The sequence below is a fragment of the Crinia signifera genome, chromosome 3, assembly GCF_055691185.1.
Source record: "Crinia signifera chromosome 3, ASM5569118v1, whole genome shotgun sequence".
Classification (NCBI taxonomy): domain Eukaryota; kingdom Metazoa; phylum Chordata; class Amphibia; order Anura; family Myobatrachidae; genus Crinia; species Crinia signifera.
In genome coordinates, this window is record NC_139219.1 from 60,045,748 (window position 1) to 60,071,708 (window position 25,961).

Sequence of the window (25,961 nt, forward strand, 5' to 3'; positions counted from 1 at the left end):
TTGGCCACCTCTATCCTAAGTCATCTGAGGTATTTCAGTGCAATCCCCCCCTCATATCTAAAAATAAAATAAAAATAGTACTAAGCTGTGATGAAAACCATAAGGTGACACTATTGTTTTTTTCTGCTACTGCAAACCACTGAAATACATATGTGAATCCCAAATTATTGTTTTCATTTCAACAATTTCTGCAAGGAATGGCAACAATATAATGCCAAGGGGTGAGTGCCCTCCTCATCTTTATATTTGCTGTACTCTGTTATATTATTGGAAATCCTCCCGCACTATATGTAAGTGCGGACCCCAACATATAGATAGATAGACTGGTTGGATGGTTATCCGACGAATATTAAGGTCATCGACATTTCGGTCCCAAAGGGTCTTTGGCAGAATAACCGGACCGGTTCATAAGCAAAATAAAACAAACAGAAGTGGGTGGCATGGACCACACCAGATAGATAGATAGATAGATAGATATATTTATAGTTCGATATAGATAAATCTCATATATATATATATATATATATATATATATATATATATCTATATCAGGTCTGGAATACCGCACACAAAATACTCAGGTTCAACTCGGCGGTGCTCCACTTTTAGAGGCAATTAAGTCCCAAATATAACAATACTTTTGTAGGAGCAGGCACTCACCATAGGCAATTCAGGGTTGAAGTAAATAAACTTTTATTCAGTCATAGCTGGAGTCGACGTTTCGATCCTCAACAGGGACCTTTGTCAAGACAATAGATATCCAAAAGGACTGGAGGCACAAGGCAGTGTCACTGAATAAAAAGTTTATTTACTTCAACCCTGAATTGCCTATGGTGAGTGCCTGCTCCTACAAAAGTATTGTTATATATATATATATATATCAGCATTTTAGTGAGAAGTAGGCACTCACCAGCACTGAGATTGTGCAAAAGCAAATAAGTTTTATTCGTCAATACATCGGGACATCAAGGAAGTCGACGTTTCGGCCCTCAACAGGGGCCTTTGTCAAGACCAAACACCAGGATACAGCAGCAGACTTTGTCTGCTGCTGCATCCTGGTGTTTGGTCTTGACAATCTCAGTGCTGGCGAGTGCCTACTTCTCTCTAAAATGCTGCTATTATTGGGATGGATAATCCTCTAAAGTGGAGCATAACCCTGTGTCTTCTTTAATGAACTGAGTGCGGTTCCTTCTCCAATGTGTGTGTGTGTGTGTGTGTGTGTGTGTGTGTGTGTGTATGTATGTATGTATGTATGTATGTGTGTGTGTATGTATGTATGTATATATATATATATATATATATATATATATATATATATATATATAATCACACTACATTTATGCCATAGAAGACGTGCCATTAGTGATGCTAGTGCATTACAACAAACCCATTTTGATTTCTGACTAAATTGATTTGTTTTTTTTCTTCACAGAAAGCAAGGTTGTAACTTGGATAAATCCGATATTGTCCAGCTGAAGGAAGCATACAAGTGGATCATTCATCCCATGATATCTAAAGAATTGGGGGTTCAAGCCGTAAGCAAGGTGTGATCTTTTATCACTTGGAATTCAGTGTTTAATAAAATGTGATATATACAGTGTGTGTGTGTATACAGTATATATATTTATATATATATATATATATATATATATATATATATATATATATATATATATATATACACAAATACAGGGACTCAACACTCTCCATAATGAACTAACTCACCTTAGTATACAATCAATCAAATAAATAATGGGGTTTTAGTTCATGAATTGATCAATGCATTTAAGCTTGCAGCCCATCGCCAAGGGACCCCATTTCACTGCAAGTCCTACACTAGCATTTGTTTCTCAAGAGCCTATATATATATATATATTGTACATAGTCACATCTATTGTGCCCACTATCGCATTTCATTTAATGCATTTTAGATACGAATATGTTTGTGTTTCAGCATTAAATTATGGGAATGAGATGAAAAGAAAAAATATTGTCTATAAATCTTAATTTCTAATCGGAAACGTTGGTGTATAATATGTGCGCAAGGAGCCTAGGCACTTCTTTTATATTAGACAACTATCATCGGCTCAAAAGTGAAAAGCCTGTGTCGACATTTTGACCGTCGATTTAGCCATTGTCAACCAAATGCTTGTGTCAACCTTCCATCTTGTTATAGGTGCACACCATCTATGGCTTCCAATAGAAGAAACTTAGCATCTCTATACTTAGTCACTATCAACAATACCCGTGTCCCTTCCATAACATGTACATTTTGTGTTACATCTCCAACACCATCATCTCCCACCTGCATCTACTTATTCTTTTAGCCTGCCCCCCCCCCCCCATCCCCTGTGCTGCTAAGCCAGCCCTCCCTACCCCCTGCACTCTGTGCCTCTCACCTCCCTTCATTCTGTGTCTCTCAGAATCCTCCTCACCCCCCCCCCCCCTCCCCTTCTTATCTCCCCTCTCCATTCAATGGTAGCCACCCTCACCTGTGTGAATGGGAGTCGACAGCCGCTTCTTAGCAGCAAGTGTCAGGCAGAGCAGGGAGCGGAGCATAAGGTGATGTCTGCCAGCAGCGGGAGCAGGACGATAAGCAGGCTGCACATAGTGGGTGCATCCCCAGGAGTAAAGTGGTCTCCCTCTGGCATCTGGATCTAGCCAGGTGTCTCTTTTCCACAGGGTGTTGCCAGGATGCTGGGAGCCTCCTCTCATATGCTGGCTCCCACCAACTTCCACTGCTGGGATCCAGGCTGCAGGGGCTCGCTGGGTTTAGGGGCCAAGGACGTGTGGCTATAGTGGTGAGATGTAGCTGTCTGCTACTTCCCACTACCATCCCCCCCTCCTCCAGTCAGCTTCTTCTCTGCCCCGGTTTCCTCTTCCAACACCTCGATGGTGTTCAGTACTGCAGATTGCCCCCTAGATGGCTACTTCCAGTTGAGTTCCATAGGGTGGAATGCAAATATCGGAAGTAAGGCGTCTGGTCGGGTAGACGCAAGAACTGGTCCGGCCAGTAGGCAGGCAGGGCCTGCTGGCCACATAGAGAATGGATGGGACAGACTCACGGTAACTCGCCCGGTAGCCCAATTCGCCCCATGCTGACAGTCTAGTACAGATGGTTAAATCATACTGGTTACAGTACTAATTCAGTCACCAGTAGCCAAGCATGGGCATACTGGTCCTAAAACTGATCCTTGAGAATCGAGTTTTGACGATTACGCTATTGAGTTGACTGCTCCCCTTTGCCAAATGTTATTGCTTTAAGACCATTTTATCCATTGATGGCAGTTTTGGACATAGAGGGTCATTCAGCTCGGGACTCATAGTGGCCATCGTACGTACATTGGTGAACCTTATCTGACTGGGCATGCACCTGAGCAGTGAATTGTGATCACTCTGAAGAATCGGTCACAAAGTGAGTGACTAAAAGGCAGCCTTTGTGTGTTAGAATGGGGAGTGGTTTGCCAAACGCAGGCATATTATGCATGCAGGCATGTTCTGGGTGTGCATAAATTACTTGCTACTAGAGAGCAGCGCAGCCTGCACGTCTGCATGGTGCTGAACCCATTTGCAACAACAAAATGGATGTTTCAACAAACTTATGCTGTTGCATGGAAATTTTGTTAGCAACGGGTGTCCCTGTGCTCAGGTTAGTTTTTGACCATATTAGTATGCGTCACAATTACATATGGTAAAAAATAGCACCGACTGCATCTGAATCAGTCTCGTAAAGTGTAGTAGGAGTACAGCTTTGGGATATTCCCATAGTTTCCATTGTCCACCATTGAAGAATGAGTTTCAGGGACTTTTTTTTTCTTACCGGTAAATCCTTCCTCTCCGCTTTCATTGTGGACCTTGGCCACCTTGGCTCACGTTTCTCTGATACTGTTCTGTTTTTGTTGTCTGGTATTTCTGGTTACAATGTCTTGCTTCCGATGAGACCGTTAATTTCACCTCTTCCTCTACTGTTTTCCCTGTCCTTTTGGGGATTAGTTAGTCCGTGACCTAGGCTCCTCTAGCAACTACTAAACACCAGAATTTCTCTGTCGATTGGAGCCTATTAAAATTCTAGGATATTTTTCTGAGACCGAGTGGATGGTGACCACTTTGCTTATTAACTATTCACTAAAATATACACATGGGTCATTGTTCAGAGGTCAAATTAAGTATTATTAATATTTATTGATTTTTATTTTGACTTCAATGGAGCTGGTGTTTTTTTTTTTTTTTTTTATTGTAGCTTTGCAATATAGGTTGTACTGTTTTGTTGTTGTTGTTGTTATTTCCAAAGCATCACATAGAACGAATCTGGGCATTGATCTGACATGGGACTGTTTTCCTCTTTTGTTATTACATGCATGATCACATTGCTGATAGCCTCTAATCTCACTTCCCCTGCTTGTTTATCATCCTTCTGTGACTCAAGTTCATGTTTCACTTTTTCAGAGTGTGTTTGAAGTCGGGGTGGTGTTCTGTCATGAAGAAACAGATGAGGACTGCCACTTCCTGTAAGTGAGACGGAGACATGATCCACATTTTACTACAGTGCACTGTTCACATTAGTCATGTTCACACATGGTTGTCCTGCTGTCATTACAGGGAAATCACAGCACATGTCATTTAAATCATTACTCACCCAACACATTGACTCACTAATCAGATATACCTGGATGCCTCGGCAAATGTCACAGATGTTGTTGTTAAAGTGTTTCAGACTATTAAGGTGATACATCAAACCTTAAAAAGTGGAGACGTTTCCCATAGAAACCAACAACATTTACCAATCTTATAGAATATACTAGATCAGCGGTTCTCAAACTGTGAGTCCTGACCTCAAAGTGGGTCCTGAACTTATCAGCATGGGGCCGCAACTTCATGTTGCTGACCATCAAGCTGATGACTTTTATAATCTGTCAGTGATTCAAGGAGTCTGAAAAATCTGTTGAATTGTCTGTTATTTTGTTCTCCTCCCATCATTTTGTGCCTCCACAATGCTGCCATGTATGTGCTGTCTGCTGCCTACACATGTCATGTGATCACCTTCTGCAGGAACTTGCTGGGGTCCTGTCATTTATTTTTATTATCTGATGGGGTCCCAGATCAAAATAGTTTGAGGACCCCTGTACTACATAAGTACATATGTAGGAGACCTCACAGGCTCAGTGCTGCCTCTGATTAAAAACCCTCCCATGACTAGGCTGCTGCTGCTGTCCTCCATGGGCCTGAGAAGCATGTAATGAGCTCCACCAATCAGAGCGTCATGGGACTTGGTCAACTCCCAGTAATGCACTGTACACTTATGCAGTCAGTGTGCCTTGGCACCAGATGCTCAGCATCATTAATCCTTGTCACATTGGCAGATAGGTGAAGCTGCAGCACTCCTCCACTCCCATGCACAAAACCTTTAGCAAAAGAAAAAAATATATATTTTTAAATACATGCCAACCACAGGGGGCCCCTAGCTAGAGGGGGGCCCATGGGTACTGACCACCTTTGCCCCACCCTTTAATCCGGCCCTCTAGCTGCAAGGTGATTGCTTGTTATGGTTTACTTTTCCTTGTTAAAAGCATATTTGAAGCATTTGTTCAGAAATACATAAGCAATATGCAGATTAATGTGTGCCATCATCAGTGTCTTCTCTACTTGTTGCTTTCCAATGAATCTGACTGTCCAAATGTATAAAAACTTATTTGATATTTGACTTAATTGCACTAGATAGACCAAATCTTTGTGTGTGTGTGTTGAGATACCTCACATCACCTTAAATAGGGTGTGCACACGGTTCCATGTAGTCTATTTTTCTATTGGATTTTGCTTATATAAGCAAAATCTAATTGAAATCGAGTCAGTGCTTGGTGTAAATGGGCTATAAAAAAATATAACCAGGGTCCGGTTACCCAGCAATTCAACCCGGGAAATGTTCCGGGTTGAACATGGGTGAGACCTGAGTTAAGTGGCAGTGTAAACAATAACTGACCCGGGACCCGTTTACACCAATGGGGGAGCCCATACCTCCCGACCGCAACCTCCTTTGGGGTTTGGAGGTTGGGCAGGGGGTGTGTTCAGCCTCCACTGCTGTCTGCTGTACTATGCAGAGAGCAGCGAAGCAGGGGAGGAGGTGAATGGATGCCGAGTGCAGCCCAGCAGCTTTCCCAGGTGCTGGGCTTGCCCCTAGTTTGTTGGTTAGCGCCACTGGGGTCCTGGCTGGCTGGCGGGTTTCCCCGCACTTGGAGATAATGTCATCTCCAAGCACCAGCTCAGGATTCAGCTGTCATCACCTGCCCAGCATTATGCCGGGTGGGGATGCTGGTGTAAAAAGGGACAAATGCCAGGTTGGAGCCAGGTTCAAAAACCCAGGTGCGACCCGGCGTTTGGGTGTAAAAAGGGTATGAATGTTTGTCCCATCCATAGGGAATTACCACCTAGAAAATGTATTGATATCTCTAATCTGCTGGCATTGGTATTCTGACTGCCGGAATCTTAGCTGCAGTTATTTATCTTGCGACTTTGCATTGAATTTAATTGATATTGAAATTGAACAAATCTCTTTTTTTGGACTTCTATGGGTGATTTTAATGTTGGTATAGATAATTAACTGCTCCCTGAATAATATTTTATAACCAGAAGAAAACTATTACCAGACAGGAGAGATCTTACACATAAGTGACGTCCAATAGGATTTAAATGTACAACTAACACAATAAAACTAAAAGGAACAGATCCATCAATACTAGGAGATAATTTACTAACCAATCAACTTATTTTTTAAACCCAGCCTATGAAATGGCAGACTCTGGTTAGAGGGTACTGTGTCTCTTTCCATCCTGTGATAAATATCCCACCATAGTCTTTATTTGGTATAATTGAAAAAACTATAGGGGGAGGTAAAATCTTAATTTTATATGGATATAAATAGTTAAACAACAACAATGGTCAGCAAAGTATTTGTTAATCCTTATTCTCATGTATTAGAATAATATTCTCCTGCATAGCTACTGTTAATCTCTATGGGAGGTATTCAATGTTGCAGGCTTGCGTCAAAATTGCTTCCGTTTTGCAAAGTATAGATGGAATTCGCATTCCATCTATTCACTGTTTTTCAATTTTGTCCGATTTTAGGAAGCCATACCCCCTTTATATAGAAACATAGAATTTTACGGCAGATAAGAACCACTTGGCCCATCTAGTCTGCCCCTTTTTTAAACATGTTACCTCAAACCATATTTGATCCTTATTTTTTTGTAAGGGTATAAAAATGCCTATCCCAAGCATGTTTAATTTGTACTACTGTATTTGCGTCTACCACCTCTAATGGGAGGCTATTCCACTTATCTACTACTCTTTCTGTGAAGTAATTCTTCCTCACATTTCCCCTGAATCTTCCTCCCTCTAGTTTCAGTGCATGTCCTTGTGTTTTGCTGCTGCTCTTCCTGTGAGGAATGTCTCCCACCTGTACCTTGTTAAAGCCCTTTCTATCATGTCACCCCTTTCCCTTCTCTGCTGCAAAGTATACATATTAAGATCTTTTAGTCTTTCCTGGTACGTTTTGTGATGTAGGCCATGCACCATTTTAGTTGCCGTTCTTTGTACAGTCTCTAATGTATTTATATCCTTCTGGAGATATGGCCTCCAGAACTGAACACAGTACTCTAGATGAGGTCGTATGAATGACCTATATGGTGGCATTATTACTTCTTGCTTTCTACTGCTGATACCTCTCCCTATGCAGCCAAGCATCTGACCTTCTTCATTGCTATGTTACATTGCCTACCTGCCTTTAAGTCCCCTGAAATAGTGACACCTAGATCCCTCTCTTTCTCAGTAGTTTCCATTATAGTGCCATTTATACTATATTTAGTCTTTGCATTTTTTGGCATTAAACTGTAGTTGCCATGCTCTTGACCATTCCTCTAATCTACCTAGATCATCAATCATTTGTGTCCGTCTCACAGTTGAATTAATTCTTTTTTTTTTTTTTTATTCAATCTTTTTTATTGGATTTTGTGAAGATAACAGAAAATTTTGACACGACATCACAACATAAGACATATCTACAGTCAATACAATCGCATAGTCAATACAAATTAAATGGGGGGGGGGGGAAATAAAAACAATAATAAATAAGGGGGGAGGGGAGGGGGCTAGGATTATTGTGTGGGGTGTACAGTAGGATGTAGACATAAAGGGAGTTCATAGGTTCTAGCACGGTGTAGTTTTGAGCCATATAGATTTCCATCTAACATACGCATGAGCCTGTATACTTTCGATAGGGAAGGTAATTGGGCTACCAATCGCCTGTTTATCTTTTGTACTGAACTGAGGGGGGGGATGTGGGAGAGCGCAAACCATCAATTGAGAGAATACTGGTTTGGGGGGCCCCTGATGAGTCAGAGTTTTTATATAGAGACCATTTCTCCCATTTCAATTTGGTGAGGGGTGATGGGGAGATGTAAGGGCTAGAAGCGGTTTCATAGGTGAAGTGTTTATGAATTCTAGATTCAATACTATGGATGGAGGGAATGTTTGGTGTTTTCCATTGTTGGGCTATAGCCGCTTTAGAGGCAATAAGGATATGGCCGAGTATATAGTTATCAGTGCTGCTAACATGTGGGTAGGAGTAGTGAAATAAGGCAAGCAAAGGACTTAGGGGTACCGGGTAGTTGAGTACCTTCGAAATTAGAGCAAATATTGTTTTCCAAAGAAGCTGGATGTGGGGACATGACCAGAAAATATGTAGGATGCTCCCACTCTGTCCACAGCCTCTCCAACAATATGGCGAGGTCTCCGGCCAAATCTTATGCAGTAGTTCGGGGGTAAAATATGCTCTATGAATTAGTTTGAGAAACATCTCTGTATGGGAGACACATTTTGAGATTTTAAAGCAGGAGGAGAAGATACTCGACCAGACTTCCGAGCTGAAAACATTTCCAAGATCTCTCTCCCATTTAGCTTGGGAAGGAAATGTTGGGTTCAAAGATTCTGATATAATGAGTTCATACCATCTCGAGATGTTTCCCCTGCTATATTTGGAGTGTATGAGAAAGGAGAGGTGAGTCCAGTGTTTCCTGGATATTGGGGGATTATTGTGGAATGAAGAGAGCCAGCTCCTTATCTGAAGGTACTTAAAGAAATCTTGCTTTGGGATTTGGAAGCGCTCTTGGAGTTGGGAGAATGAGAGTAATACCTCTTGTGAATGAATATCCTGTAGAGACACAACTCCCTGCGTCCTCCAAAAATCCAAATCAAGGTTAACAGTTGAATTAATTCTTATAAATATTGAGTTACCATTGTTAGATTACAAGCTGGGTCTTCCTACCTCTATAACTGTCTGTAACTACCCAGATTTGATTTATCACTTTCCAATTGTAAAGCGCAATGGAATTTGCTGCGCTATATTGTATAAGAAACTGTTAATAATAAATAATAATTGCACTAAGTTACTTTTCATTTTTTAATATACCTCTATGCAACTACTTTTTCATGCTGCAGAATCTCCAAATTCTTACACCAAAGCCTGCATTTTTAAGTAGTAATACCATTACAATATACTTGTGTTGAATACAATGTTTATAATGGTAAAAATCTCTTAGAAAGCTATTTTAAAATTATTGCTGGGTACTGTGTGTCAAGAAAGGCTCTTAAGGGACATGATTTTCACATGGGGCAATCTGATTAGATCACTTAGAAATGAAAAAGTCCCACACACCGTCTGACTAGATCCTGACTACATGTAGTCAAGATCTAGTCAAATCACCAGTGTTCTCACTGGAGAACTATATACACCCTTTTAACTTATTGTCCCTTTAAATTATCTTGTTGGAATTGTGCCACCTCCCTCTAACCACAACCTATTGCATTGGACGGGTGCCGGATGACTGCCCGACAGTCAGTATACCGACATCGGAATCCTGACTGCCGGTGCTCCAACTGGGGGGATCTCGACTGATGAGGTCTATTCTCCCTTGTGGGGGTCCATGACCCCTATAAAGGGAGAATAGAACCAGTGGTAAGTGAAAAGGGCTTCTTTGCGCTCACCCCCCCTGTTGGAACGCCCACAGTCAGGATTCCGATTGCCTTTATACTGACTGTCAGGATCCTGATTGTCGGCTAGTCATACCACTCCCCATTGGTCATTTAGCACTACAACTTCTAACACTAGATCTAACAAAGCTAATAAACAGTAATTTCATTTGTGGTCTGACATTAATCCTTGGAGTGCCAACGTTGCTGTGAGCGTTTCTCGAAATATGCGACTGTTCTTTTAGTATAAATAAATGCAAATATAGCCAAGTCAATTAATTGAAGTTTAGGTAAATATTGCACCAAAAAAAGACCAGTCGCTGTGAGCGGCGCTGGCATTTTTAACTGATATTTTGAGGATCTCTCATAAAAACAAATTACAAAACAGATATGCAAAAATTGTAACGTAGACTTGTCCTCACCAGTGCTCACTACCACATCACTGCCAATAGTTCCATTAAATGCTTTGTTCATGTTGAGTTCATTACTTTAATGCAGTAATTCAATTAACTATTGCATACGGTAGGCATTGACATTTGTTTGCTGTTACAGCCTCCTATCGTAAGCACATTTTGCCTAAACAAGTTCTCTTTTTTTTTTATATTAAATGTTTATTGAGTATAAAACATATAGAAGTATGAAAATACATACAACAGTAATAGCTTATATGGTAAACACATACAGGAATGATACAATAAAATACTGAAAGTTATAGAACGATATTTATATGTGTAACCCCACAAAAATCTAAGCCTGTATACAAAGGGTGGAAAAGAAAACCATACAAAACGAGACAAGACAACACGGACACAGAAGGGTGTAATAATGACAAGGGGGCAACAAGTTCTCTTTTTAAAAACAAACATTTAAAAAATCTCATTGTGCGTGCACCACGTTTTGATTTTTTTTTAAGTTTGTTTATTGGTAGATCACGGTACAGAAATAACTAAAAAACAGAATAAAAGTAAAAATGTAATGTGATTATTTAGGAAAAGAAAATGTAAGAAAAGAGAAAAAGATAAGAAAAACCATGTTTGTATTTTCCCTTTTATAAAGCAAACTTGACATAAACAATATATGAAGCTGTTCCAGAATTTATGTTTAGATAAATGTACGCTTTTACGTTGTCTTCCCTTACAGACATGTTCTACTAATATTTCACTATTTATGTATTTTAGAGCCACTTCATGCAAGGACTGTTTCAAACGTACAAAGAATAAACAAGTAAGCAGTTATCATTTATAACATGTAGGTTATGTTGTGTTCTGTGCTGGTGTAATGATGATTGACTTCCTTTTTCATATTACACCTTTTAAGTGTACTAAACACCCTCCGCTCCTTTGGCATCACTGGCACGGTCTTTTCCTGGTTCACCTAATACCTCTCCGATCGCTCCTTCTCTGTCTCCACTCCGAGCTCCTCCTCCTCCTACTACCCGGCAGCCAGTCGGTGTTCCCCAAGGGTCAGTCCTTGGCCCTCTCCTCTTCTCCCTCTACACCACCTCTCTGGGCAACCTCATCAGCTCCTATGGCTTCCATTACCACCTTTATGCTGATGATACCCTAATCTATCTCTCCTCCCCCGACCTATCCCCATCACTCCTGTCCAAGGTCTCCGAATGCCTCACGGCCATCTAAGCCTGGATGACCCAACGCTTCCTGAAACTAAACATGGCTAAAACTGAACTTCTAATCTTCCATCCCACGAACATCCCCTCTTCGCCAACTATCTCCATCAGCATTGGTGAAACCGAGATCACCTCCACCGACCAAACGCGCTGTCTCGGTGTCATCATTGACTCCTCCCTCTCTTTCACCCCCACATTCGTGCTCTCTCACAGTCTTGCCGCTTTCACCTCTGCAACATCTCTCGCATCAGACCATTCCTCTCCACTGATGCGACCAATATTCTCATTCACTCTCTTGTCATCTCCCGCCTTGACTACGGCAACATCCTTCTCTCTGGGCTACCTCTCACCCGCCTCGCCCCTCTCCAATCCATTCTTAACGCTGCTACTAGGCTCATCTTCCTCTCCCGCCGCTCCACCTCTGCCTCGCCCCTCTGTCTATCTCTTCACTGGCTCCCCATTCCTTTCCGGGTTCTCTTTAAACTCCTCACCAACACCTACAAGACTCTCTCCTCCTCCACCGCTCCTTACCTCTCTTCACTGATCTCTATCCACACTCCCTCCCGTCCTCTTCGCTCCGCCGCCGACTGACCTCTCACCTAATCACCTCCTCCCACTCCTGTGTCCAAGACTTCTCTCGCGCTGCCCCCCTGCACTGGAACAACCTCCCACCACCCATCAGGCTTTCTGATTCCCTTACCTCCTTCAAGCGCTCCCTCAAAACCCACTTATTTTGACTGGCCTATCCCTCCTCCTCCTAACCTCTTTTGCTCCTCCTATCCTGCCTACCCTACCCCTCCATCAGTTCCTACTTATCCTATTGTTTTTCGTTCGTCCACCCACCTCCTTTTAGTCTGTTAACTCTTATGAGTAGGGCCCTCCTTACTCACGTACTCGCCCTACCTCTTTACCTCACCAGTGCTCCTGCCCTGTTCTACACTTCCTCTACTTCATCTTCAGTCTCCTCGACAATTTCGACACCTACTTCAGAACTGATGCTGATTTTAGTTCTACCAGCTATAGCCCTATTTATGCTGTATTTTATCAACACACCCTGTACGTTACCTTGTAATTTTTTTTTTGTTTGCTATGTACGACGCTGCGGACACTTTGTGGCGCCTTAAAAATAAACGTACTACTACTATGTGCAAACATAACTTTACAATGTGATTTTCTTTTCTTCATCATCCTAAGCTTTTATTACACATCTTCAAATCAGACAGGCATATCATGTGAAACCAAACTGGAACCGATATAAGGCGGTATTCAAACCGGGATTCTGACTGTCGGAATATCCCGACAGTTGGTATCCCAGGCCATTTTTGTTTGCTCTTCTCGAAAGATTCTCGGCATGCGGAATTCAATGTTCTGTCTGTCCAGTGTCGAAAAATGCCCGTGTATTTGACCACGGCCGTTTTCGACAAAACAGATCCGAACTGTTTTAAAGTCTAATCTGTTTTGTCGTAATACACCTTCAATGCAGTCGGAAATGGCAGCATTGAATAGGCGGAGGCCGCTAATTCCCATGTCGGAGATAACAGATCTGACTTTAAAACATGTCTGATCTGTGTTATTGGAAACAGCCACGGATTGTCGAATTCATGGCTGTTTGGAGGTAGCGAGTTACATGTGTGGGATGGTGGTGGGTATCGATATTGTACATCCATTGTACAATACTCCAAAGGAGGTATTCTATTACCAGCAATTGCTGATGCATGTAATAGGCTTGCTGGGAGATATCTAATTAGCCCTGATAAAACGTCATGTGCCGTGGCTTATATGGGATTTTAGAAGAAAAGGGAGTTTGTGAGACCACACAGCGCTCCCCTTGCATGTTTAAAATTACATAAGGTCATACATAACTTGAATAGGTGACTGCCTGATGATTTGGTCGACAGATAAATATTTCACCTAGAACGATACAAAAAAGATACACCTTTCCCAGAATGTTGGGATTTTTGATGGAGTGGGGGATATCAACAGAAAAGGATCATTGTGCAGTATTCAGATAACAAAAGCAATTTAATATGTGCAAGACATGGACTGCTACCACAACATCCAAACAGTCCTGTTGGAAGATGAGACTCCAGATACCGGTCTTTGAAGTCCTCTAAGTCCAGGGATAGCAAGGGAGTGATTATCCAGCCAAAGAAAAGCCAATGGTGTACACCATACTTAATGCATTTTGGACTTAATGTCCTTCCTCAGAATTGTGGTGTATACTGAATACAAAGTTCTTTTTATCCCCAAGAATAGCCTAAACCAGTGGTTCCCAAACTTTTTGAATCACGGCACCCTAAAGTATCAGAATGTTTTTCACGGCACCCCTAGGCCAAAAGTTGGTTACTAATTTCAGCAGAGCCGGATTAAGCCTTCGGGAGGCCCGGGGCACTTTAGAAAGGGGGGCCCCCTCTTACTTATCATTACTGGCCGTAAAATCAGTATAAACTTGGTCAATGGGTAACTACAGGGGGGTGGATTAATAAAAACATGTGTGTGTATATATATATATATATATATACACCACATGAAAAAAGCCTGTGTTTGTCCCTCTGTACCTTACTCTGTTGGAGCCCAGACAGGCTCAGGGCTGCCTCTGATTAAAAACCCTCCCATGACGAGGCAGCTGCTGTTGCTCTCCTTCATGGGCCTGAGAAGCATATGATGAGCTCCACCAAGCAGAGCTCAGCACAAACGTCTCAGCCTCTGACCTCTTGTGCAAAGTCTTATGGAACTTAGTCAACTCCCAGTAATGCACTGCACACTTGTGCAGTCAGTGTGCCTTCACTCCTGATGCTCAGCACTATTAATCATTGTCACATTGGCAGATATGTGAAGCTGCAGCTCTACCCCACTCTCCCATGCACAAAACCATCAGCTAAAAAAATGTATTTTTAAAAGAAATGCATGCCAACCACAGGGGGCCCCTAGATAGAGGGGGCCCAGGGGTACTGACCCCCTGTGCCCCCACTATAATCCGGCCCTGAATTTCAGGAAAAATATTAAATTTGTTGTGATTGAAATCTTTTCCTTAGGTCCACTTATGTGGTGAGAAACATGATTCACTTCTCTTTACCCACATATTCTTAATTGGAAGGCACAAGCACTTATTTTGCCTATTTCATTGGACCATCAACCTGAGGTACCCCTGCAAGTGCTCCAAGGCACCCCAGGGGGTCTAGGGAACCACTGCCCTAAACACAAATTTCATTGGTCACTTAATTGACCCTTAAGTGTAATTCACCTCCTCTCGTGCGCAGGACCGCGTGCTTAATCACCAGAAGTCCCTCGCCGTGGCCGGTAGTTCCGGAGTGCCCCACTTCCGCCAGAAGTGACGCGGCCGAAGGGGTCTGGGATTACAGACAGCGGAGCGGGAGGGATATCACAGAAGGGTGGAAGTCTCATGCACTTAGCAGCGGCCATATAAACTGAATAATAAGAGACAATAAATACCACTAGAAATCAGGGGGTAAAAGATACAAATCCTTAATAACACTTAAAAACAGTAATAAAAGAGAGGATGTATGATGAATATGAAAAGTGCCACTTATCATTTTAAAAAGCATTTTAGTTCAAATTCTGTATTAAGATCAAAGGGAGATAGGGTTTTCAATTTAAAAATCCATTCCATTTCCGTTCTAGAGAGTCTTTTGTCGACATCTCTGCTTCTAGCTTTTGGTAAGACTTGTACTATGCACCAGAATAAAAAAAACAAACCCATTCCTTCTATTATGGACCAATTAAAAGTGCGACGAAACTGAGTGTGTATCCAGGCCCTTTCTAATGTCATATACATGCTCAGATTGTCGCACCTTCAAATTCCTTGAGGTTTTACCGACATAAAAAAATTACACGTGCACTCCAGGATGGAAATCACATTCCTGGAGTTACACGTGATAAAATTATCAATTTTATATGATTTTCCCTTGATCTTGAACTATAAAAATTTGGTGTGGCACTTTTCACAGTTCTACACATCAGACATGCTCCACACCTATGAAACCCTTTTGTGCAGACACTCTGTAAGGGCTCTTCCTCTATGCCAGTGGTTCCCAACCTTGGTCCTCAAGTACCCCCAATAGTGCACATTTTCCAGGTCACCCAGCAGGTGCACTCATTATTCAGTCACATTTTAAAAGATCCACAGGTGGAGCTAATTATTTTGCCTGTGATTCTGTGTGGAGACCTGAAAAATATGCACTGTTGGGGGTACTTGAGGACCAGGGTTGGGAACTCACCAATTTATCCTTTAACGAGGGTACCCTTATATATATATATAGATATAAAACTTGTTCGGTCCGGAATATGGTTAATTAAAACTGGATCTTGTAGCAGTAATTTCCAATTTCTCTTAAAAAATGTTTCAGTGTTTTTAAATGAGGAACTATACCTTGAAATAAAAGACCATTTAAAATTGTCCCTATTGTCCTTTTTTGGTTTCTCTTTCAGGAGGTCCGTCCTATCTATTAACTGGAGTTTGTTTTTAGCTTTGCCAATTGATTATAGCCTTTAACCAAAAAACGTTCTGATAATTTCTCTATTTGACTGTTACATACAAAGGTATCTGTACAATTCCTTTTGATTCTTGCAAACTGGCTGAAAGGGATTTACTTCTATGTTCACATTTGAGTTTTGATTTGACAAAAGCACTTGGTGATTCCTACTAGCTGCTGGTCTATTTTATATGGGATTTTGGCAATCAAATAGGATGAACCACAATATTTTCTTTTAACTAGTATTTAGAATGGTAAAGTGTGCCGAGCGAAGGGAGTCATCCTGCCCGGAGCTTTTCGATCAAAGCAAGGGTACATGTTACACTTATTTGGAGTCCATGTCGACATAGAAACCAAAAACAGTGAAAACCCCTTGTTGACCTTTTCCTATGTCGACCATTCCCATGTCAACCTTTTGCCTATGTATAAAAGAAGGCTTGAGGGTCTGGGTGCTTCTAGGATCTAACCTATGTTTACACTAGGGGCCTATTCCCTGAGACTTGTCAAATGACTCATTGGGTATATGTGAGAAGTGTGTGTCAATGGGCGCTCCTATGTTGGACCAAGAGTGTTGGTGGAGGTGGATGGTCTAATAGCAGAGATGTGACAGTTAATTTATGGAGTATACATAAAATAAGACATTCCTATTGGGTGTTAAAGGTCCTAGATGTCTTCTCCTTTTCCCTGTAGCATTGGTCTCTAAGGCTCGCGATGACATTCGTTTGTCGCAATGATGAATATGTGGAGAGAGAAAATAGGCAACAAAAAATGTGTAATAACTTTGTGTGCAGATGGGGGATTGGGGATTGATCAAGGGGATGACATTTCCCTGACTTACAGGGCAGACAGAGAAATTCAAAAACAAAAAGGTTTCTTTACAATGGCTGCTAAAGGGTCAGCCGTACCCCTACTTACAAGGTCATGTTATGATCTACATTTATAAGAGTATCTTTAGAGTGCAATGTTTAACACATTCGTATCAGTGCTCAGTGGTAGGCTCTCCGTGTGACACACAGCATGGTATCTTTTCACAACGTGGGGCGTGGATGAAAAATCCTTTAAAAAGCAGGTCTAATATGAAGGTTTTATTTGGTAAAATTCAATTTTAAAATATATATTCGAGTGGCTAACAAAAAGAAGATCAGAATTGTTGTAGCAGTGGAAACCTACCTCACTTCGTAGAAAAAGAAATTCCCAATCCGGATGGGTTACTGTTAAATGAAGTGAGGGGGAAACTAACCTGCATTCAGATGATCTTTCACACGATATAGATCTAAAGTGTCCAAACAGGGTCCAAGTCCAAATCAGTATCCTAAAAATTAGACTGCTCTAGGCCAACATGTGTCAAGACCTTATGTATCTTTGTCAAGGAGTTTTACTTTTGCTTTTGTCGACCTTTTGACAATTTTGACCTAGTGCATTTCAACCTTTTTTATGTGATGACCTTTTCAGTGTCAACCAATTGTGGTGGATATATTCACTGTCGACAGTCCACACCCCTAGATACACACGCCACACTCTCTGAATTTCAGTTAGTGTGGAGCTGCATGGAGTACTAGGTGGACTGCCATATTTTGTTCTCTGGTCTACAGTCCCAGCTCTCATAACACCACTAGCATATTTGTCCCTGCCTCAGTTAGAAATTGCATAAATGTGCCTTTGATAATTGATCTTTTGCCCACACTTAAATGCAAAGTCTTATTTTGAGCCCAATTTACTGGGAACCTGGGTATGTCTGCCAACTTGGAGGCTTCCAGTAGGAAAGCTACTGCTTTATATTACATGTAATCTACTTCACATGTATACTCCAAAAGTAGTGGTTGTCTCTGGAGCACCACACAGATGACAGGTGTTCCAAGTCAGTAAAATCATGCTCTTAGGTCACACTGTCCTGCTTCCTGGTGATTTTTACTTAGGTGTGCATTTGTCAGTAACATAACTGGTAAGGGTTAAGAGACAAAGGTAGTTGCATGGCTAAATGCAGACCTACTGCTGAGTGACAATTGGCAGCAAACTCCAATATCTTTCTGGGAAGCTTTTCCCCCACCACCATGCTTGCCACAAAATAATTGCTCTAGAGCAGGCCTGGCCACAACCTGTGGCTCTCCAGATGTTGTCAAACATACAAATCCCATCATGCCTTGCCATAGTTTTGCTATAAGGGAGTGTTGAAACTGTGGCAAGGCATGCTGGGATTTGTAGTTTCACAACATCTGGAGAGCCACAGGTTGGCCTGTCCTGCTCTAGAGAGACACCTGCTAAGAGGGAACTATTCTGAAGTGGGTAAACACTTTTAGTATAAGGGGGGTCAGTCACAGTGCTATATAATCCACCAATGAGAGAATACTGCCTCCCACTGGCCATAATATCATAAAATGCTGCATTACATGTGCTGCTACAAAGCACCAGCTTATCTGTCCTAAAATTAAGAAAACAATATTAATTTTATGATGGGATAAAAAAGGTCCAAATTTGGTTCAAGGGAATAAGTGTATTGGGGCCATTAAAGTACAGGTAAGAGTGACTATTTTACACCTCTCCTGCCTTTTTCTTATAAAAAATTATGATATATAGAGATTTACTATATACATTATAGCATTAATTTGATATTTACCCAAGCTTTGTCCCTCATCAAAAAATCCCCATAGCTTAGGCTGTATAGGCATAATTATTAATTGTGGTGAGATAATATTTTCCCTTTAGTATTCTGAATGTTTCTTTTAATTGATGATAATTGTTCCATTTAAATATACAGTAAGAAATAAATGTATAAACCACAGTTTTTGATGGTGGATGACTTGTAGCCACATCCTCTGCATTGTACATATAGATCATCATCTTATTGATATGCTTGTGTCTGCAGTCTGTTTTCACTAGAATGGCGGTTGTGAAGGCTCTAGACAAGATAAAAGACAACGAGTTCTGCGCGTGAGTTCCTCTAACCCTACTTCTCAGTACCGAGTGTATTATTAACTGAACTGTGCAAAAAGGAGAGGAAGTCATAAGAGCTGCCCGTTGTTAATGATCTGCTGATTAATTGTTTAATTTTCCCTTTGTCCTATTTTTGGAAGCTGTTCAGATTTCAAGTAACTGGTCTTGACGTAGCTGGTGGAATTTTTGCTCTTGGTATTTATGTGGGCTGGGAGCCACCAGTGTAAAAGTTCTAGATATTATTGGGGATTATGTATTTTGGGTTACTATTGCCCTTACGTGCATCTTAACTGGGTATACTGAAAATCTCTAGTATGAAAAAAACATAACGTTACCACTAAAGTCTGATAAAAATTCACCAATACTGCAGTAATTTAAAGGCCAGAGTGCACTTATTTTAAAGATAAACTGTTCCCATCTCCCTTTTAAACTCTGTACATGCAATGAAATGTCATGCACATTCTTCATTGACCTTCATTGCGTATGTCCCCAAGGTTAACCATATCTAGTGAGCCCACCCCATTTACTGTATCTACTAATGAGTTCCAAAATGGATATCTCATTAGAGAGTATATCATATGTTTGGTATTCAGATTATTGCAATTTGCTTACTCATATATTTTACCCATTTTTTCTGTAAGGTTTGGATTTGTTTTTTTTAAATGTACTTTTGTCAAAGTTAATAAAAATAGTTGTTTTTTTTTATTCAATTTTATTGAATTTCAAATATGAAGAATCAATTACCAAAAATGTTGATACTGCATCACAAAATGAGATAAAAGATACAACAAATATCAGAAATAACAAATTCTTTCACAAACCTGTATCAATGAAACAAGAATCAAAAAAGAGAAGGAGGAGTGACGCAAAGACAAGGGTAACAGGAGGGGAAAGGGAAACACATTGAGGAAGGATACATTTAAAAAAATCAGATTGGTGAGCTACAAATGTTAATGCAATCAAAAGTATAATTAAATCAATATAGACAGAGTAATCTATTAACCTGCGGCTACTCGTCTAAGCAGTTTCCATGTAGTGTCCTCAAATATTCTTAGAATATGACTGTGGGAGTGCTCATCCAAAGTGTTAATAAAGAATTCCCACTTTTTATAGAATTTTTCAACTCAAGAAGAGTATATTTTACTTATTAATTTATTAGGTACTTGTGACTTATCTGGGCGCCCGATGTTGAAATTGTATGCCAGTACCCTAAGCATGCGATTTGATGCAATTTGATGCGATTTCCCTTGAAATTCCCTTGAAGAGAAAATCGCTGTTGCATTGTATGCTATTGTATTGCATGCGATGCGATTTGATGCGATTTGATGCGATTTTAATATGTACAGGCACCCAGATGCCTCTTTCATATGTGAAATGGCCCCCAGACCCCATTTTTAATTGTATACCCACCCTGATGGCTAAATGACCCAACCCGAAGCGTGGCGAGCGCAGCGGTACGCGTCCTCCAACCTTTTCATACCCCCACAATCCACGTCGGCGTGGAGTTGATTTTATATAGTGTGGCGAGCGCGGCGAGCCCCGCGAGGGGACGTGGATACCTTCACAGCTATACGCGTCCCCTCGCGGGCTTCACAGGTATCCGCGTCCCCTCGCGGGGCTCGCTGCGCTTGCCACACTATATAAAATCAACTCCACGCCGACGTGGATAGTGGGGATATGAAAAGGTCGGAGAAAGCGTACCGCCGCCCCTCGCGGGCTCGCTGCGCTCGCCACGCTTCGGGTTGGCGTTGATAGTGGGGTGGCGTTAACAATGGGAGGCATTTAGCCATCAGGGTGGGAATACAATTAAAAATGGGGTCTGGGGGGCCATTTCACATATGAAACAGGCATCTGGGTGCCTTCACTTATTAAAATCGCGTCAAATCGCATCGCATGCAATCTGATTGTATGCGATGCGATTTGACACGATTTTTAGGTGTGATGAAGAAAATCGGGCGCCCAGATAAGTCACAAGTACCATTTATTATACATAGATCCTGTTGTTTTGGGCTTTCTTTTAGAAGTATGGTCATGTCACGATGACCCAGTTATATGGCATTATGCTGTGAGATAGATGGGATATTGCCTAACATTGTAGTATTTACTTGTATTGGTTTTTCAGCCAGTTTCCATGGCCCCCATCTTCTCCAAAGACAACATGTAAAGTTGTGGATATTCAGTGCAGTCACTCTCCAGTCTTTGTTGCAGGTAAAACTTTTTTCTTCCAGCTCCTTTATATTTTGTGCCAGATTGATTGATTTATTTTTTTGTAAGCATATGTTCGGCAATCCAAAACTTTATACAGTTCCCCAGCCTTTACGTATTACAAGACTCCCTAACAAAAATAAAAATATAATTTTGGATGGAGTTTAACAAGTTTAATCTTAAATTTAAGAGAGATTCTTACCTTAAGTGCAGCAGTTTTCCTTTCCAGCTGGCCCGTCCTAATTCTGCAACGGCCTAGCTCTGCTCTGTGAAATCACCACTAACTTACCATGTTGTTGATGCCCTCGTCTTAGAACTTCCCATTCAGGGTTGAGAATACATGTTAGAATGTACTGGTGGGATTACAGTAAACTCGTTTCAGAGCGCATCTAAAGAGTTAAAGGCTATGGGTTGCGTTTTGAATGGGGTTTGGATCTCTATAACACAGGTTCTAAAAAATCGGTCCTCGGGACCCCACACAATGCAGGTCTCCTCACAGAATCAAGTGAAATACTTAGCTCCACCTGTAGATCTTTTAAAATGTGTCAGTCAGTAATGAGTGCACCTGTCAGGTGACCTGGAAAACATGAACTGTGTGGGGTCCTGAGGACCGAGTTTGAGAACTACTGCTCTATAGCAACAAAAAATGTACTTGTAAGTGAGAGTGCAAGTCAGAGGTAAATGGAATAAAGTGTGTATCTATTCTATTTTCTTGCCTCTGTGTTGCTAGCATCATATGTTTTTCTGTGTTATGAGAGTCAACCAGATATTGTTTTTTTTTGTGTAATCTGGTTCTGTTTTGGCAACTGTAATTGTCATTAAATGTCTATTTAATTTTTTATTCTGAATTTGTAGTAATTTCATGTGTCAAAATTGGTGAACATACACTTTATTATTATTGGTTTGGATGGATTCATTGCAGGTAGATATAACAAATACTCAAGGACTTTACCACAGACCCCGTGGATTATTGATGGGGAGAGGAAGATGGAATCTTCAGTGGAGGAGCTGATCACAGAACAGCTTTTGCCAGTATTTAAAGCTGACAGTAAGTGTGCTACTTTGCATGTTCTTTCCCGAGTACTGGGAGCACATGCTACAATGCCACGTGGTTGTACAATCACAATTTGGGCAACTGCCCACGGACACTCCAATTGAAAATTGTACCAATCCTACATCTTCTCACTGTATTTTTAGCAGTCATTATAAGCTCTAACGGAAAGATATATATATATATATATATATATATATATATATATATATATATATATAAGCTTTGAGAGCGATAAAGTACCAACCAGCTTGTCATTTTACAGGCTGCATTTGAGAAATGATGGGAGCTGATTGGTTGGACCTTCTCTTTCTATATGTTTTGATATATCTCCGCTGAGCATTAAAAACTTTTACAGTTGCTATAGAAACGCTAAAAAAAATTGGTAATGAAAGCTTCTGAAGCTAAAATAAAATTCTGGGGTCTGTATTGTGTGTTTTTAGCTGCAATACTATAATAATAGTAATATCTTTTATCATCAATTGCCCACAAAAAAGGGAACAATTAACGAAATTCATATGTAAACAAAGCAGCAAGACGAAACAGAAAGAAAAACGGCATCAGGAATGCAGAACCTTACTTCATCCCTGGGATTACAACCAATACTGCCACTGATTATTTAAAATGCTCATTGCCTGTGGAAAAAAACGATCTCTAAACCGATGGGTCCTACACAAGATGGAGCGATATCTCCTATTTGAGGGTAACAAAGAAAACCGCTCTCCACTAGGATGCGAGGGATCCCTCAAAATACTCTTCACTTTTGTGAGTAGCCATATTTTCATACATGATGGATGCTTGGAATACCACTCTCTGAAGAGATTTATGCTCAGCGGCAGAGCAAAAGCCAAACCATACTAAGCCAAAACACTATAAGTGAGAACACTTTCAATAAAACATTTTGACATGTTTATGCCCAGAAATTTAAAAGACTCAACTGACTCACATAACTTCTTGGTTATTCAGAATGAATGGACAGCATGTAGCTTGGTGGCACCTCCTAAAGTCCACAATCATTTCCTTGATCTTATCCACATTTAGGACCAGGCAATTGTTACTACTCCCTACTCCAAGACACCATCTAGAAACCTCCAATCCGTACTGTTTCATTGTTGTTAACAATTAGACCCAGTATAGCAATATCATCTACAAATTTAATAATTTGGACAGATTCGGAACTTGAAGAACAATCACGACCACATTTCCATACACACGCCCTGCGTTTTCATGGGAACGCCCATGAAACGCAGGGCATGCGCGTATGGTAATGACCCTGATCAGGCCGCAACGCCCCTCTCCACCCCCTGTTTAGAAGGCCAGGAGTGAGCACTCGGCGACCTGACTTCTCGCCAAGTTCGTATGTTCCCTGTGTACAGAAATGCGCAGAAAAAGAATCTACGCACAACATCAGAACGCTGGCCAAATGCGGGTCGGGCAAAGCGATCAGAATAAGGGCCAATATTTTACTTTTGAAGAAAAGTTTCAGATCCTCACAATTTAAGTTAATAGATTGATCACCAATAAGTGCATTTAAACCGAGGAACTCTGTGAAGTGGCGATAGGTGCTCAATGTTCATGAAAATGGCGATCAGATAATGCCATTTTATTATAAAAAAAAAAACCTTGATACACCCTTTTCAATGTAAGGTAAAAAGGTTGATCATTTATTTACCACCATTTTTAAAAGACCACGTGCCTCTTCTTTTGTCTTCATCCACTTCTATAGCATTCCTGTGTCGCTACAGCTTTATATGCCTACTAAAGATTACACAGTAGTGCCAGTGTACTGGAAAAATGAATTATAGGTGTAATCCTATATCCTAGGAGTGTCACAAGCATTCCTGAAAGCATCTAGAATTGTTAATGTTCTTCTGAGGACATTCACTCTATATTTTAGGTGGTGGTGTTGAAATTGTATCATTTTTAACTTTTTCCTTTTACTAAACCATGGTAGAACCATAGAAAAGCAAGTAGTATGGTTAGAAGTTGTGGATGGAATAGTGCATCACCAGTTTCCATGGAAAAATGTTGAAAAGGGCGCATACCTCAGCTGCCTCCATAGACCATGCAGTTTACTGAAAAGACCTATTGTTATGCTCGGGTGTAGTATAGCTAACAGACAATCTCTAGTCAGACAGTGAATTGGTCGACACCAAAAGTTAGACATGCATTAGTTTGTGTCCTTTAAGGGTAGTGACGACGTCGCTCCCCGACAGTTTGGATCCTGACTGACAGGGGCTATACCCCCATAGAGGGAGAATAGAACCTGTGGCAACATTCTTTGTGCTCGCCCCCCTGTTGGAGTACCGGCGGCTGGGATTCCGATGTCTGTATACCGACCGTCTAAGTCCTGACTCTCAGTCCGTCATACAACACCCTCCCCAACGGGTATTTGTTTTCATTTTAATTTTTTTTTGGGAATGTTTGTTATGTTTTGCTTTTTCACAACTCATGCAATGACATTTTCTTTTATAGGTTTCAATTTCTCATCATCTGGAAGAGAAGATGTGGATGTCAGGACCCTGGGGAGAGGTAGGATAGTTATTTGTACATAGTGGCTAAATTCTGCATTACAATGAGTGACAGCTGAGCCATTCCCTTGTGTTCCATTAGGTAGACCATTTGCAATCGAATTTGTAAATCCTCACAGAGTCCAGTTCACTGCACAAAACATAAAGGATCTTCAGCAGGTGAGGGGCTTTTTTTCTGTTCTATATTTCCCTATTTACATCTTCTAGCACATCCCAGTTTGTAAGGACCTGATGTCAGAGCCAGGTGGCTATAGCTTGGGCACTGAATAGTCCACTGTTACAATTATTAAGCCAAGAGTCCTATGTGGCATTCTACAACTTCTGTTACTCCGCATACTGCCTGGAGGAACTGAGCTACCTTAGCTACTGTGTATTCCTTAAGTGTATAGTTTGCCTAAAAAGTGACAGGAAAATTAACCAAAATAATTATTATTCTATTTTTTTTACTTAACCTGGCAAAACGAGAGGTTTTTGCAATTCAACTAGCTGCTTTCATTTTCATTAGGGTTTCAAATGGCTTTTCGCTCTAGGCCTAGAGCCGGGGCAAAGTAGGGTAAAAATACCACTTTTAAGGTAAAAATGTTGACCCTTTATTCAGAATGCCCTTGGACACCCCCTAATGGTTACTTTGGTAATTAGGAGTATATCATTCACTTAATTTGTCTTATTTATTTATTTACAGTTTCTTATATAGCGCAGCAGATTCTGTTGCTAATGATTACATGTCCCCTTTGGGTGTGGATTATTAGAGCGACATGCAGTCGACGTGCGTTTTTTATGTCAATGTTCGCAACTGTAAACATGGACCCCCAATTATTGTAACTGCTTCAGGCTCGGTGCCTCGCTAGTCTCGGCACACTATTTTATTCTCCCTCTATACTGACATGGATGGTGAAAATCAGGAAAATGTATTGTCCACCTTGACATGTGTCTACCTTTTTATCCTGTCGACCTTTTGGGGTAGACCATTTGACAGTCTATCTAGACACCGTAGATCTATCAACAAGAACCAGTCAGTTTGGGGTGATTATTCTGCAGTAACTAATGGCTAATAACAGCCAAACTTACCGCACTAGTTTTATTTTTCAATTGGATTGTGCGTG

The 25,961-nt window shown here is 41.0% G+C and overlaps 1 protein-coding gene across 3 annotated transcripts in view; it reads left to right on the forward strand.

Annotated features, from left to right (window-relative positions):
- Positions 1–25,961, forward strand: part of PUS10 (pseudouridine synthase 10) — a 73,027-nt gene that overhangs the window by 35,324 nt on the left and 11,742 nt on the right. For all 3 annotated transcript variants that reach the window (XM_083175884.1, XM_083175883.1, XM_083175882.1), the window contains 8 exons: positions 1,433–1,544; positions 4,447–4,508; positions 11,199–11,244; positions 19,004–19,068; positions 21,194–21,279; positions 22,199–22,324; positions 24,803–24,859; positions 24,941–25,017. In XM_083175884.1, coding sequence (XP_083032010.1) covers positions 1,433–1,544; positions 4,447–4,508; positions 11,199–11,244; positions 19,004–19,068; positions 21,194–21,279; positions 22,199–22,324; positions 24,803–24,859; positions 24,941–25,017 — 631 coding nt within the window. The remainder of the gene's footprint in view (positions 1–1,432; positions 1,545–4,446; positions 4,509–11,198; positions 11,245–19,003; positions 19,069–21,193; positions 21,280–22,198; positions 22,325–24,802; positions 24,860–24,940; positions 25,018–25,961) is intronic.